The following is a 14,377-nucleotide window of genomic DNA, read 5'->3' on the forward strand; positions in this document are numbered from 1 at the left end:
TATTATTGTAAACTCAGGATCCTGTAAGAATGATGATTTTTCCAGTGATCTGATTGGTCAGTGGTTGTTCTGCATAGGTTACCATGGTGATTTATCCCCATTAAAAGTGAACCAGCTTCATGAGACCAGAAAACCTGAGTTAAGTCCAAAGAGAGCTGCTAACACACTGATGTCACTTCGTGGTACAGGCTCCTGATCACAACAGTAGATGGTTTTTATTGATTAATGTGACAGTTGTACCTTGTAACCCTCCTTCACACGTCCCATCATGGCCAGTTTGATGTCTTCAGCTTGGACGCCATGTCCCGTCCCCTCCTCCAGACCCATGATGTCATTGAAGACGATCGGGTAGAAGCTGTCTGAGGTTCCTCTTCTGATTTCATGAGTTTCATACTGAAACACAAACAGAGAAACATGCATCTACCGACTTTGTATAAAAACCCTGAATACATCTCTGTGAATGAGGGAACTTTTTTGTTTTTTAGTGTTTTTTGTTTGCAGCAGTGAGCTGCAGCTAAAGATTCAACTCTCAGGGGCGAATTCACAAAGAATGGATTTCGGCCGCTGACAGCACCGTGAATTGTAAATGTGACTAAGGCAGGTCTGAAACATGTAAGATTAATGTCTGAATCTTACAATAATGTTCAGGTGTCACTGAATGTGTCCAGGAACCCACAGAGCATCAGTACACACACACACACAACGCTTCAGTTACCACCACTAGTGTCTGCAAAAGCCGCACAATCCTTTTATGAATTCACCTCTCAATTGTTTAAATCAGATTCTGGATCAGTTTGGGATGAATTGTGAGTAAAGTAATGAGGTTTGTTCCCAACTGCAACGACAAAGCATTCATACACCTCTGATAGCTGCTAAGGCTCATGGGTAGTGTAGTATTTAGAGTCGTCCATCAAACAAACTGAAAGAGCCAACAACAGTGTTTCCAAACTGTGAAACCACCTGCATAAACCGTCCTATCAACTCTGTCTCCTAGAAATTACATTTATATAAAACTGCAACAGCAAATATATTTTGTTACAAAAATATCGCAGCTTAATCATGTTTTCTGTCAACATAACAAGAAAATGTTGTTAATTAAAGTATTTAAGTTGCAAAAATGTTGATACTGAAAGTATGAGTGAAATGTTCAGAGACAACATGCCTGGTTTTTGTTTTTAACACCAAAATCTCTGATGTTGCAGTAAAATATCAGCTGATAGAAACTACAGCAGTGTGAAAGTGTTTGTGGCTTTGTTCAGACTCTGGCAGCACTTGGTTCAGGTCCGAGAAAGATTCTGGTCTCTGTTTAATACAGAAAAAAGTCTGCAGTGACTTGAAGCTCGACATGTTTATGAACATTTAAGCCACAGCAGCATCTTTCACTAACCTGAACCAAACCTGAACACACACAGGACTCAGGATGTGAACCCGAGTCCCTCCCACTGCAGAGACATACAGAAATGTAGCTTCATTCATTCCACTAAACCTTACCGTGAACATCATCCAGGCAGAGACGTCACTGGAAAACAGTTCAGTCATATATGAAGGTCATTTCTAGCAGACAGGGTTGCTCCTTTGGATCTTCTGCTCTGAGAACTACAAACTAACCAAACCAGAGGAGGCTGGTCCATAGAGGCAGAGGAGGTTGCTCCTCCTCTATTTTTCTCTTCTTTGGAAAAAATCTATTATTGAAATTCTGATTAAAATGCTTCAACAGCGACACCTGCAGGGCAGGAGGAGAAAGAGCAGCCTTTTCACCACTCAGGGGTTTTTCAGGGTGAGCCGGCTCCAGCTCTGGTACTGAGCATGCTCAGTCACTGACACGTTGCTTACTGGGACACTTAATGGAACAGAACCATGGTTATTGTTATTATTTACAGCTGTGCTTTTCCTGCTTTGACATGTCCAGCTGTCTGCTGTGAAAAGGCTCCATTGTGCCTTCCACTGCATTCACTGCAGTTTCTCTATTTAATTTAATATTTGATATTTCTGTGTCTTAAGCTGCTTTTTGGTTACTGTCTCTTTATGTGTACATTTACTTTTGTGCCTCATACTGTGTTTAGTAAACATTCATGTAGTATATAGTATTCTAGTTTTAAAGTTTACTTATTAATACTCTGAACATGTTGCTGTACTTCATTTTGCTGCTATGACACTTTAATTCTCCTGCGTGGGAATATGACTAAATCAAGGGAACAAAATAATTATATTGAATTCATTAAGATTTATTAAGATTTATCTCTGTTGCTTTAAAGTTTCATCAAAGTGTTGTTAAATGTTTATAGTAATAAAAATTAAATAAAATAAAATAAATTTTTGACACAGATCAAGTGTTCTTACTTTTGTGGTGAAACTCTTGTCAGAGGTGGTAGAACTGACTGCAGCAGGAATGCTCATTCTGTGTCGCAGGACGTTGCTGACAGAGTTGATGAAGCTGGACTTTCCGGATCCGACCGGCCCGTACAGCAGAACTCGGAGATGTTTGACTTTCCCCTTTGCAAGCGTGTAATTCTGCACATACTGCAGATCTGTCTCTCTCTCGTTGTCTCTGTAAAAAAAAATTACATTTGATTTCAGATAAAAATATAAACATATTTTGATTCCATCAACAAACAAACAAATACAGACATATTTACACAATAGGTTGTGCAAATAGTGTGAATCTAGAGGAAAAAACTTATTGGACACATTATTAGAGAAAGTAAAAATAATTCAATACATCAACTATTGTGTAATAATAATAATAATAATAATGATAATGTGCATTTCCTGAAGAAAACAGGTGTGTTTGCTACTTGCAGGATCAGCTGCTGAAAGATTTACAGCATGTTTCACTTTTATAAAACTCAAACAGATGTTGAGTTTTGCTTCTTTCAGTTTTCTGATTAAAATGTTTGTTAAAACACAACTTTTAATGTGATTTATGGTTTCATGTTGGATCTTTTCCCTACAAAACTACAAACATGTCGGTCACACTCCATCCTTTATGTTAAACAGCAGAGACATAAACTCACCCCCAAGATATTTGTCTCCATGGTTCACTGAGAGCTGAAGAGAAAACAAACATTTTCATTAACATCATGTGTCGTTCTGTGTCAATAAAGATCAGAATTCAGAAACAGATTTTAATGTCTTACTGGGAGAAGGCGGCGGCTCAGATTCTACAAAGACAAACATTTAGGAAACATGAACATGTAATACAAGACTTCATGTGTGACATGAAACAAGATGTTAATCTAACATGGAATAAATAAAAATCCTGCAAATTATAATGATTTGAAGGTTCAGTGGTAGAATCCTATTGTTTTTGTTCCATTTATTATTTTTCTCTGTTAAGTGTCTGAGGCTCAGAAACTGTAAGTCCTACACCAACCAAATTCAGAAGAAAAACAGCCCCATACCATAACGCGTCCACCTCTGAACTTCACTGTAGGTGTTTTTAGGGTCATATGCAGAGCCGTTTCTCCTCCAAACATGGCGCGTAGTGTTATTGCCAAAAGTTTTAATTTTTGTCTCGTCTGACCACACGACATTCTTCCAGTAATCTACAGGTTGATCCAAATGTTGTGTAGCAAACTTCAAACAAGCTTCAACATGTCTTTTCTTCAGTAATGGTGAAGTCTTACAGGGTGATCATGCACGGAGACCGTGGTGGTGGAGAGCATCGCCTATTGTTTTCTCTGTGACAGTTGTACCTGCTTCTTCCAGATCGTTCTGGAGCTCCTTGGAACTTGGGCTACTCTGACTAATTTTCTGACTGCCCAGTCTGCAGTCTAGCGAGGAGCTTCTGTGCGTGGCTGGTTGACAGTGGAGTGATGCTGCTTCTATTTGTGGTTAAAAGCCCCAGTGGTGCTTAAGGGAGCATTTAGGAGTTGAGAAATCAGTGTGTACCCTTTGCCATTCCTGTGTTGCTCAACAATCTTTGCCTCTACCCATCATGAGATGGTTCATGTGTGACAGCTTGGTAGCAAATGATGCGTTAATGATGTTAACCCTTTTTAAAAGAGTAGAGTGCTAATAGTCACATGCACTAACCCAGCTGATTCTAATTAGTACAGGTGAAAGGACTAATTAATGGAATCACCTGGTTCAGTGCTTTTTCTTACTTCTTGTTCAATACTTTTGTCCTGTGTCATTCCAGTTTAATGCACAGAACCGTTTTATTGATCACATCAACTGAAATGAGTGACATCTGTAAAAGTCCTGCATGAAAAATACTAGTACAGTTAAAGTACATAAGTATTATGAGCTTGATGTAGTTTAAAATGGGAGAAGTTTAGAAGGGAAATGTCTCTTTGATGGAAATACCAGCAACTCAGAGACATCTGAAAAATGACAACATGACACTGATTTTATTAATTAAGACACAACTACACGCTAATTTATTATCAAATTTGGGAACCGCTGGTTTAATCCTACAAATGTTGTGTAATTTATAAGTTTGTTATTTCATGTAAAATTCTGTCTAAAAGTGTTTTCCACCAAATAAATATAGTGCAGCAGAATCTAGTATAAAGCAGAATAAAATAGAAATGTGAGTAGAAAGGTTCGAGTTTTCACAAGTCTGTCTTGATTTAATACTGATGTGCACATATGTACATGGAAATGTGGGAAAACTCTCCACACTGACCCTGAAGATATTCTATCTGAATGAGACGACACTGTAAGAGATGAGGGACAAAATCTACAGAGCTCGTTCTAAACTCCAGCTGACGATAATATGATGATTCAGCAGCCTCAGATAGATAGAATCAGTCGGTATTTCCTACAGTTTCAGTTTAGTAATTGTCTCTTTTTGTTTCTGTTCCACTCTGATCTGTGGCGGAGGGATACATTCTAGTAGTGGCGTGCAAGTCTGATGATGTTTTCCGGCTTTTACTACTCAAGAGACTCAGAGAAAACAGCTGGATAGCTGGAGTATTTTTGCAGTCTGAGTTTTTTGACACTAAATAGATAGATAGGTAGGTAGGTTTTATCGAACTCCTGAGGGGGAAACTACAATAGTCACCACATTCCAACACACACAGCAAGAGAAAAAAACCCATAAAAACAAAGATAATCAAAGCCAAGATAAAACAGTTAAAATAGTCAGAAAGCACTGGACACTTGTTTCATTACTGGCTGTATCTTGTACATCACTGTACTCTGTATGCTGCTGCTAAAAATAAACTCTTCCAGTGATCCAAATAGGCCTATAGGCTGCCCCGAACACCTGCAGTGCTTCTTCTTATTCCTGCTGCAAAGCTGATGAGTTTGTCTTTTAAACTGCTGAAAGTGGCGCTTAGTGCAGCTAAACATGAGAAGCTGCCGGCTGAAACAACAAACATTAATATAACAATAATTTTAAATAATTGTACATACGCATGAAACTTTCTTCTGGTATTAAATCTTTTAGTTCCTGTAAGTTCTCCATCAGGTTCTGAAACACAAAACCAGAAGAAGTGAAGAAATGCACACACACACACACACACACACTGTTATGTATTGTAAGCATTATTTTCATGGATCATAAAAATATATATGACTCTTACTGACGTAAGCATATGTATATATGTGTGTGTGTGTGTATATATATATATTATATATATATATATATATATATATATATATATATATATATATATATATATATATATATACATATACATATATATAAATAGTCGACATACAAAGTTTCAACAAAAACTCATTTTCACTTTCTGTCTACAAGTTAGAAGGTTACAGAGTGAGATTAACTGGACAGTACAGCAGTAAGATGAATTTTAGAGGCTTTTCTTCATTCAGTCCTTCTGTAATAACGTCCTGTAGGTCTGAGTTCATCACACAGACTCTGAGGACTTTAATTAGCAGATTAGAATTTCGAATGAAAACAAAGATAACATTTTCCTGCTAACTAAACACAGACAAGCTTCCTGCTTTCTGCCTGCTGTTGTTAATGGACTCTGTGAGAGCTGTGGGAGCTGTGGTCCTGTCCACTCCGCTGAGAACAAAAACTAACTATTTGAAGCATTTAGAAGCTTCTATTTTTGTGGATTTAAACTCACTGCTGGTTTACTTTCAGCCACAGCTTTTTGTAGTTTTGTTGTTAATGTTAAGAGAGTCAGCAACAGTCCACTGCTGCCTCAGTGTTTAACAAAGTTAACAATACTTCCACAGAAAGGCTGAATGGGCAGGTGGAGCTGCAGGACTGAACCAAAGAGAGACAGACCTCCTGAATCATCATCTCTCTGTCGTAATTTTTATCAATGAAACTGCATTCTGATTGGCTGAGAGTAATTTCAGTGTTCAGGACTAATGAAAATGAAGCATTTAAGCGAGTTCACTCACCTGTGATCCATCTTCAGCATCACCTGTGGAAGGAAAGAGGTGAGGTGAGTTGTTGACACTAGTTGAAGGAGTACTGAGATAATTTACTGCAGTAAAACTACCAGTACCACAATGTAAAATAAGTATTGTCAGCTTGATGTACTTTAAGTATTGCAGTAAAAGTTTGAACTATTTTATATACAGTTAGCTAGTTTTGTCCAGTGAATAAACTCCAAAGGGTCAGCAGATACATCTGAAGGGTCGTGAGATGATTAATGGGAGAGGAAAGAAGAAAAAAATTAATCTGATTCATTTTCAAGAACTTTTTTCTCTTTTTTGTGAAATGTTGTGTGTTTTATATTTTTATTGTGTTATAATTATGTTATTTTATTTAAAGGTGATCAGAAAATAAGTACAACTGTCAAATAAATATAATGTATCAGAAGTATCAAGAGGCAAAAACAGAAATTTAAGTAAAGTTCAAGTCTCCAAATTGTATTTAAAGGACAGGTTGATGTTTTAACAAGTCTGTCTTAATTGAACACTGACGTCTCCACATGTTCCTGCTCTCCACACTGACCCTGAAGATATTCTCTCTGAACAACACCACACTGTAACATCTAAAGCTGAAGATAATATGAAGCTTAAGACAAGACAAAACATTGAATGTACCTGTACGCCAGAAACGAAGAGCAACTAAAAGTCCAACAACACCAACAACAGCAAAAACAATCTTGGAGTTCATCTTCCACTGATCTTGTCCGTCAGACTCAGACTTGCTCCCTTCTTGGTTTTCTTGTATATTGTTCAGTCTGTGTTTATCTGCTGTGGTGTGAAAGAAACAAGCGATTAGTAAAATGTGTTCCACAGATTTTCTTTGAGAGATCCTGAAAGCAGCGAGTTGTGGCTCACAGCTGGCAAATTCTTCTCTAGTCTTGTGTTCTGCTAGTGTCCTTGTCACTACTGGTAGCATCAGGCGGTACCTGCAGCCCAACCAAGTTGCACAGGTAGTCCAGCTCCTCCAGAATGTCACATCCATATGTGTGGTCACAAGGTTTGCTGTGTCTCCCAGCACAGTCTCAAGAGCACAGAGGAGATACCAGGAGACCGGCTATTACATGAGGAGAGCTTCACAGGGTCATAGAAGGGCATCAACCCAGCAGCAGGACCGGTATCTTCTCCTTTATGTGAGGAGGAACAGGAGGAGCACTGCTAGAGCCCTACAAAATGACCTCCAGCAGGCTACTGGTGTGCACGTTTCTGACCAAACTGTCAGAAACAGACTCCATGAGGGTGGCATGAGGGCCCGACATCCTCTAGTGGGACCTGTGCTCACAGCCCAGCACCGTGTAGCTCGATGGCATTCGCCAGAGAATACCAGAATTGGCAGGTCCGCCACTGGCGCCCCGTTCTCTCCACAGATGAGAGCAGGTTCACACTGAGCACATGTGACAGGCATGAAAGAGTCTGGAGACGCCATGATGAACGTTATGCTGCCTGTAACATCATCCAGCATGACCGGTTTGGTGGTGGGTCAGTGATGTTCTGGGGAGACATATCCTTGGAGGGTCGCACAGACCTCCATGTCATAGCCATCGGTACCCTGACTGCTGTTAGGTACCGGGATTAAATCCTCAGAGCAACTGTCAGACCTTACGCTGGTGGGGTGGGCACTGGGTTCCTCCTGGTGCAGGACAATGCCCGGCCTTATGTGGCCAGAGTGTGTAGGCAGTTCCTGGATGATGAAGGCATCGATGCCATTGACTGGCCCTCTTGTTCCCCTGACCTAAATCCAACTGAACACCTATGGGACGTTATGTATCGGTGCATCCTATGCCGCCAAGTACCGCCACAGACTGTCCAGGAGCTCACTGATGCCCTGATCCAGGTCTGGGAAGAGATCCCCCATGACACCATCCGCAGACTCATCAGGAGCATGCCCAGACGTTGTCGGGAGTGCATACAGGCACACGGGGGCCAAACACACTACTGACTCACATTATGAGCTGCCGTGATAAAATTCATGCAAGTTGGATCAGCTGTTGTTTCAATTTTTTACTTTGATTTTCGGTGTGATTTTGAATCCAGCCCTCAGTGGGTTGATGATTTTGGTTTCCACTTGTTACGTCATTTTGTTCTCAACAGTTTAAACAATGTACATCAGTAAAGATTTTCAACTTGAATAATTCCTTCATTAAGATCTGATGTGTGATTTAAGTGTTCCCTTCATTTTCTTGAGCAGTGTACATTCATTCATTCTGCTGAAAGTCTCTTACCTTGTTGACCCTTCCTGTTGGATTCTGGACAAAAACATAAAAACATCAAGCAGAAATAGTTTCATTAAATCCTCAAACACGACCATCATAAAATATAAATACTCACAATGTTACAGGTTTTACTTTTACCTAACGTTCATGAATGTGATACGACTCATTTGTTGAGTCCAGATTAACCAGGATGAATGGTTTGATTAAATGTGAATATTATAAAAACTGATCAGGCTGAAAGCTCTTCTGAATTGATCCTTTTCATAACAAAATGTTTCATCTGCATCTGGACTGATTCAGTCCTGCTGACATGAGAATAAATCCTGAAGCATCACATCAGAGTCAGACTCAGGTCCACTGAGGTATTTATCACAGTGCTGCAGCACCACCTGCAGGTGACACTTGGTATGTGCACGTGGCCTCTAAATTCAGCTCACTGAATCATATGGAAGCAAATCTTTGACAGAATCATTTGAATTATATCAGCAACTGACTACCAACATTTCAAGTTTATTCAGTCCTGAATACTAAATGTTGAAATTTAAATACCACTGAATTTACTGAACTGAAATATTGACTTTGAAAACCATCTTTCTAAATCTACTATATGTGTTCTCAATAATCACTGAAAAGGTGTGCAATTTCAAAAACTTTATTTCCAGTATATATTTATTTTAGGGTTCAGATAGAAAATTCTGGTGGTTAATACTCAAAAGTTGTATTCAAGTCCTTCTATTTCAATAAGCTCAATTCAGATTTAAAAATTCAAGTAAAAAAACTCTGGTTGCTCAAATACACTTCATGTAATTCAGACGCTAAAATTCAAGATGTACAATTCAGATCTGAACATCCAGGATTACATATTTACTTTTACACACACACACACACACACACACATATATATGTATGTATATATAAACTTCAAAGCACAATCAAGTGAACATTTCAAGGTGTTTGGGTTGTATGCTGGTTCTTAAGCTTCTTAATCGGCATATTAACCATAACACACAAATCTGTCTTCCAAGAAAAAGGGATATGAGACGTTTTTAGTCAGATGATGTTTCTAATTCAGCATGTTTGAAACTTAAGAATGGTGATATGTTCACTAGTAGATTTGTAGGTGCAACATGTTCTGTCTGTCTTACTTACATTTAACATTTATTTTCATACACTAATTGGGAGTCAGGAGGATGAGTGTGAACGAACATTTTCAATGTGACAACTTGAAGTGATATTTTTGACCATGTTGTGCATGTTTATATATCCTGCATGAAACAACACAGTAAGAACGACTGTGGTGAAGTATCTAAGATGAGCTTTTTGTAGTCCATCTTCAGAATATTGTAGTTTCACCACAGCAGACCCACGTCAATAACATCCGCCGCCACATAATTACGTAGCCCAGTGTAGGTGCAGGGGTCAAGGAAAAGTGGTTAGGAAAAGATGATAGGACGTGCTTTTCAACTGATTTTGAACTCTTGAATATTAAGCGCCAGAATTTTCTAAATTTCAGAACCCTAATATAAACATATACAGGAAATTTAAGTTTTTGATAATGCAGAATTTGAAAGTGATTGAAATTCAGACCACATGAATTCAGAAAGATGGTTTTAAGTCAAATGTTTCAGTGCAGTAAATTCAGTGATATTTAAATTTCAGTGGTGATTCAATTTAGTAAATGTTGGTATTCATATAATTCAAATTATATTTGCTTCCATAGAATCACACCTGCATGAATTCCACTCACAGTTAATCAATATGAAGAAAAACACATGAACAAGTCTTCAGCTCAGTGAAATATGTGATAAATGAATCAGATGATATGTGACACACACTTTGTCTCCTGTGTACAGATTTATACACTCCGAACATCACTGGGTTAAAGTTTAATCCAGTTTGGATCAATACAGCAGCAACAACATCAGGTTAACTTTATCAATCTGTTACTGTGAGCCAGTGTTACACACAACAAGCTTTAACTAAAAACTGTCACAGATTGATTGTTTCTGCAAAACGATTCAAAAGAGACATAAGTTATTAACAATCAATAACAAACTGTGACATGTCAGTTTAAACAGAGTAGATTATAACAAGCTTTAGTTTGTGTAAATAATAAAAATAACAGTAAAACTGGCTGAGAACAACATTAACTCAGTATTGTATCGACTCAGACTGGGTCAAACTCTAACAGTGATGTTTGAACGCTACTCTGTCAGAGAGACTTCCAACACGGCTCAGTGTGTTTCTAGGACCTCTCACCCCTCCATCAGTCCTTCCTTTTACTGCCAGCAGGTCGATGCTACAAAGTCCCAGAAAAACATCTACAAACATCTTTTATTCCCTCTGCGATCATCACACTGAACAAACTAAAACAGACACTGTTCTCTGTCCTGTTTAACTCTGCTCTTGTCAGTTGTAGTTTTAACTGTTTTGTTTTTATCTCTTATCTTTAGTGTGATAAAAGATTCACAGTATGTCCATATGATCAATAAAAAGAAACAGTTTCCTGTTAATGATGAAACAAACGTTTGAATAATCTCAAAACTAAAATCCTAAAAGTTAAAGAAGCTGTAAAACAGCTCGTCATGTGACTTCATTAACATAAAACCTTCATTAACCACAGAGAGCATGTAGTGCTAACATGCTAACATGCTAACATCATGCAGCACATGAAATAAATAAACTGAGGAGAGAAATCTTTACCTGCAGCTTTCTGTCACTCTGCTGGTCTTCTTCTTCTGCAGCAGCAAAGTGGAGACAAACACGAGTCGTATAAACGTTCCTCCTGCTTTAAGTTTCAAAAAACATTTGACGGATAAGAAAAGCAGCAACTGCTTTCAGACCGTCAGTGTGACTTTCACTTTCACTATGTGAGTTCACACATACATACATACATTCACACACACACATACATACATACACACACACACTAACACATACACAAACACACATACATACACACACACACACACACACACACATACATACATACATTCACACACACACATACATACATACATTCACACACACACACACACACATACACAAACACACATACATACACACACATACACACACACACACACACACACACACACACACATACATACATACATTCACACACACACATACATACATACACACACATACACACACACACACAGACACACACACACACAGTGAAAGTGAAAGTAACACTGACGGTCTGAAAGCAGTTGCTGCTTTTCTTATCCGTCAAATGTTTTTTGAAACTTAAAGCAGGAGGAACGTTTAAACGACTCGTGTTTGTCTCCACTTTGCTGCTGCAGAAGAAGAAGACCAGCAGAGTGACAGAAAGCTGCAGGTAAAGATTTCTCTCCTCAGTTTATTTATTTCGTGTGCTGCATTATGTTAGCATGTTAGCATGTTAGCACTACATGCTCTCTGTGGTTAATGAAGGTTTTATGTTAATGAAGTCACATGACGAGCTGTTTTACAGCTTCTTTAACTTTAAGGATTTTAGTTTTGAGATTATTCAAACGTAATTCAATCTTTTATCACACTAAAGATAAGAGATAAAAACATAACAGTTAAAACTACAACTGACAAGAGCAGAGTTAAACAGGACAGAGAACAGTGTCTGTTTTAGTTTGTTCAGTGTGATGATCGCAGAGGGAATAAAAGATGTTTGTAGATGTTTTTCTGGGACTTTGTAGCATCGACCTGCTGGCAGTAAAAGGAAGGACTGATGGAGGGGTGAGAGGTCCTAGAAACACACTGAGCCGTGTTGGAAGTCTCTCTGACAGAGTAGCGTTCAAACATCACTGTTAGAGTTTGACCCAGTCTGAGTCGATACAATACTGAGTTAATGTTGTTCTGAGCCAGTTTTACTGTTATTTTTATTATTTACACAAACTAAAGCTTGTTATAATCTACTCTGTTTAAACCGACATGTCACAGTTTGTTATTGATTGTGAATAACTTGTGTCTCTTTTGAATCGTTTTGTAGAAACAATCAATCTGTGACAGTTTTTAGTTAAAGCTTGTTGTGTGTAACACTGGCTCACAGTAACAGATTGATAAAGTTAACCTGATGTTGTTGCTGCTGTATTGATCCAAACTGGATTAAACTTTAACCCAGTGATGTTCAGAGTGTATAAATCTGTACACAGGAGACAAAGTGTGTGTCACATATCATCTGATTCATTTATCACATATTTCACTGAGCTGAAGACTTGTTCATGTGTTTTTCTTCATATTGATGAACTGTGAGTGGAATTCATGCAGGTGTGATTCTATGGAAGCAAATATAATTTGAATTATATGAATACCAACATTTACTAAATTGAATCACTACTGAAATTTAAATATCACTGAATTTACTGCACTGAAACATTTGTCTTAAAACCATCTTTCTGAATTCATGTGGTCTGAATTTCAGTCACTTTCAAATTCTGCATTATCAAAAACTTAAATTTCCTGTATATGTTTATATTAGGGTTCTGAAATTTAGAAAATTCTGGCACTTAATATTCAAGAGTTCAAAATCAGTTGAAAAGCACGTCCTATCATCTTTTCCTAACCACTTTTCCTTGACCCCTGCACCTACACTGGGCTACGTAATTATGTGGCGGCGGATGTTATTGACGTGGGTCTGCTGTAGTGAAACTACAATGTTCTGAAGATGGACTACAAAAAGCTCATCTTAGATACTTCACCACAGTCGTTCTTACTGTGTTGTTTCATGCAGGATATATAAACATGCACAACATGGTCAAAAATATCACTTCAAGTTGTCACATTGAAAATGTTCGTTCACACTCATCCTCCTGACTCCCAATTAGTGTATGAAAATAAATGTTAAATGTAAGTAAGACAGACAGAACATGTTGCACCTACAAATCTACTAGTGAACATATCACCATTCTTAAGTTTCAAACATGCTGAATTAGAAACATCATCTGACTAAAAACGTCTCATATCCCTTTTTCTTGGAAGACAGGTTTGTGTGTTATGGTTAATATGCCGATTAAGAAGCTTAAGAACCAGCATACAACCCAAACACCTTGAAATGTTCACTTGATTGTGCTTTGAAGTTTATATATACATACATATATATGTGTGTGTGTGTGTGTGTGTGTGTAAAAGTAAATATGTAATCCCGGATGTTCAGATCTGAATTTTACATCTTGAATTTTAGCGTCTGAATTACATGAAGTGTATTTGAGCAACCAGAGTTTTTTTACTTGAATTTTTAAATCTAAATTGAGCTTATTGAAATAGAAGGACTTGAATACAACTTTTGAATATTAACCGAATTTTCTATCTGAACCCTAAAATAAATATATACTGGAAATAAAGTTTTTGAAATTGCACACCTTTTCAGTGATTATTGAGAACACATATAGTAGATTTAGAAAGATGGTTTTCAAAGTCAATATTTCAGTTCAGTAAATTCAGTGGTATTTAAATTTCAACATTTAGTATTCAGGACTGAATAAACTTGAAATGTTGGTAGTCAGTTGCTGATATAATTCAAATGATTCTGTCAAAGATTTGCTTCCATATGATTCACTGAGCTGAACTTAGAGGCCACGTGCACATACCAAGTGTCACCTGCAGATGGTGCTGCAGCACTGTGATAAATACCTCAGTGGACCTGAGTCTGACTCTGATGTGATGCTTCAGGATTTATTCTCATGTCAGCAGGACTGAATCAGTCCAGATGCAGATGAAACATTTTGTTATGAAAAGGATCAATTCAGAGGAGCTTTCAGCCTGATCAGTTTTTATAATATTCACATTTAATCAAACCATTCATCCTG

At 37.9% G+C, this 14,377-nt stretch overlaps 2 protein-coding genes across 6 annotated transcripts in view; one reads left to right on the forward strand and one right to left on the reverse strand.

Moving 5' to 3' along the window:
- LOC137192205 (interferon-induced protein 44-like) overlaps positions 1–11,497 on the reverse strand; it is a 116,130-nt gene extending 104,633 nt beyond the window's left edge. For 3 of the 5 annotated variants that reach the window (XM_067602729.1, XM_067602730.1, XM_067602728.1), the window contains exon 1: positions 11,277–11,460. Coding sequence is in view for 2 of the 5 variants with exons in the window: in XM_067602727.1 (XP_067458828.1) it covers positions 241–393; positions 2,341–2,548; positions 3,015–3,048; positions 3,138–3,161; positions 5,362–5,419; positions 6,328–6,350; positions 6,979–7,051 (573 nt within the window). In the remaining 3 variants the exon portion in view is untranslated. Of the gene's footprint in view, positions 1–240; positions 394–2,340; positions 2,549–3,010; positions 3,049–3,137; positions 3,162–5,361; positions 5,420–6,327; positions 6,351–6,978; positions 7,132–8,582; positions 8,607–11,276 lie in introns of those variants that run through there. The other 2 variants (XM_067602727.1, XM_067602731.1) reach the window with 2 other exon arrangements.
- LOC137192182 (titin homolog) overlaps positions 1–14,377 on the forward strand; it is a 196,854-nt gene that overhangs the window by 53,750 nt on the left and 128,727 nt on the right. The gene's annotated exons all lie outside the window — the stretch shown is intronic.

The sequence above is a fragment of the Thunnus thynnus genome, chromosome 11 (genome assembly GCF_963924715.1).
Source record: "Thunnus thynnus chromosome 11, fThuThy2.1, whole genome shotgun sequence".
In the NCBI taxonomy this organism is placed as follows: Eukaryota; Metazoa; Chordata; class Actinopteri; order Scombriformes; family Scombridae; genus Thunnus; species Thunnus thynnus.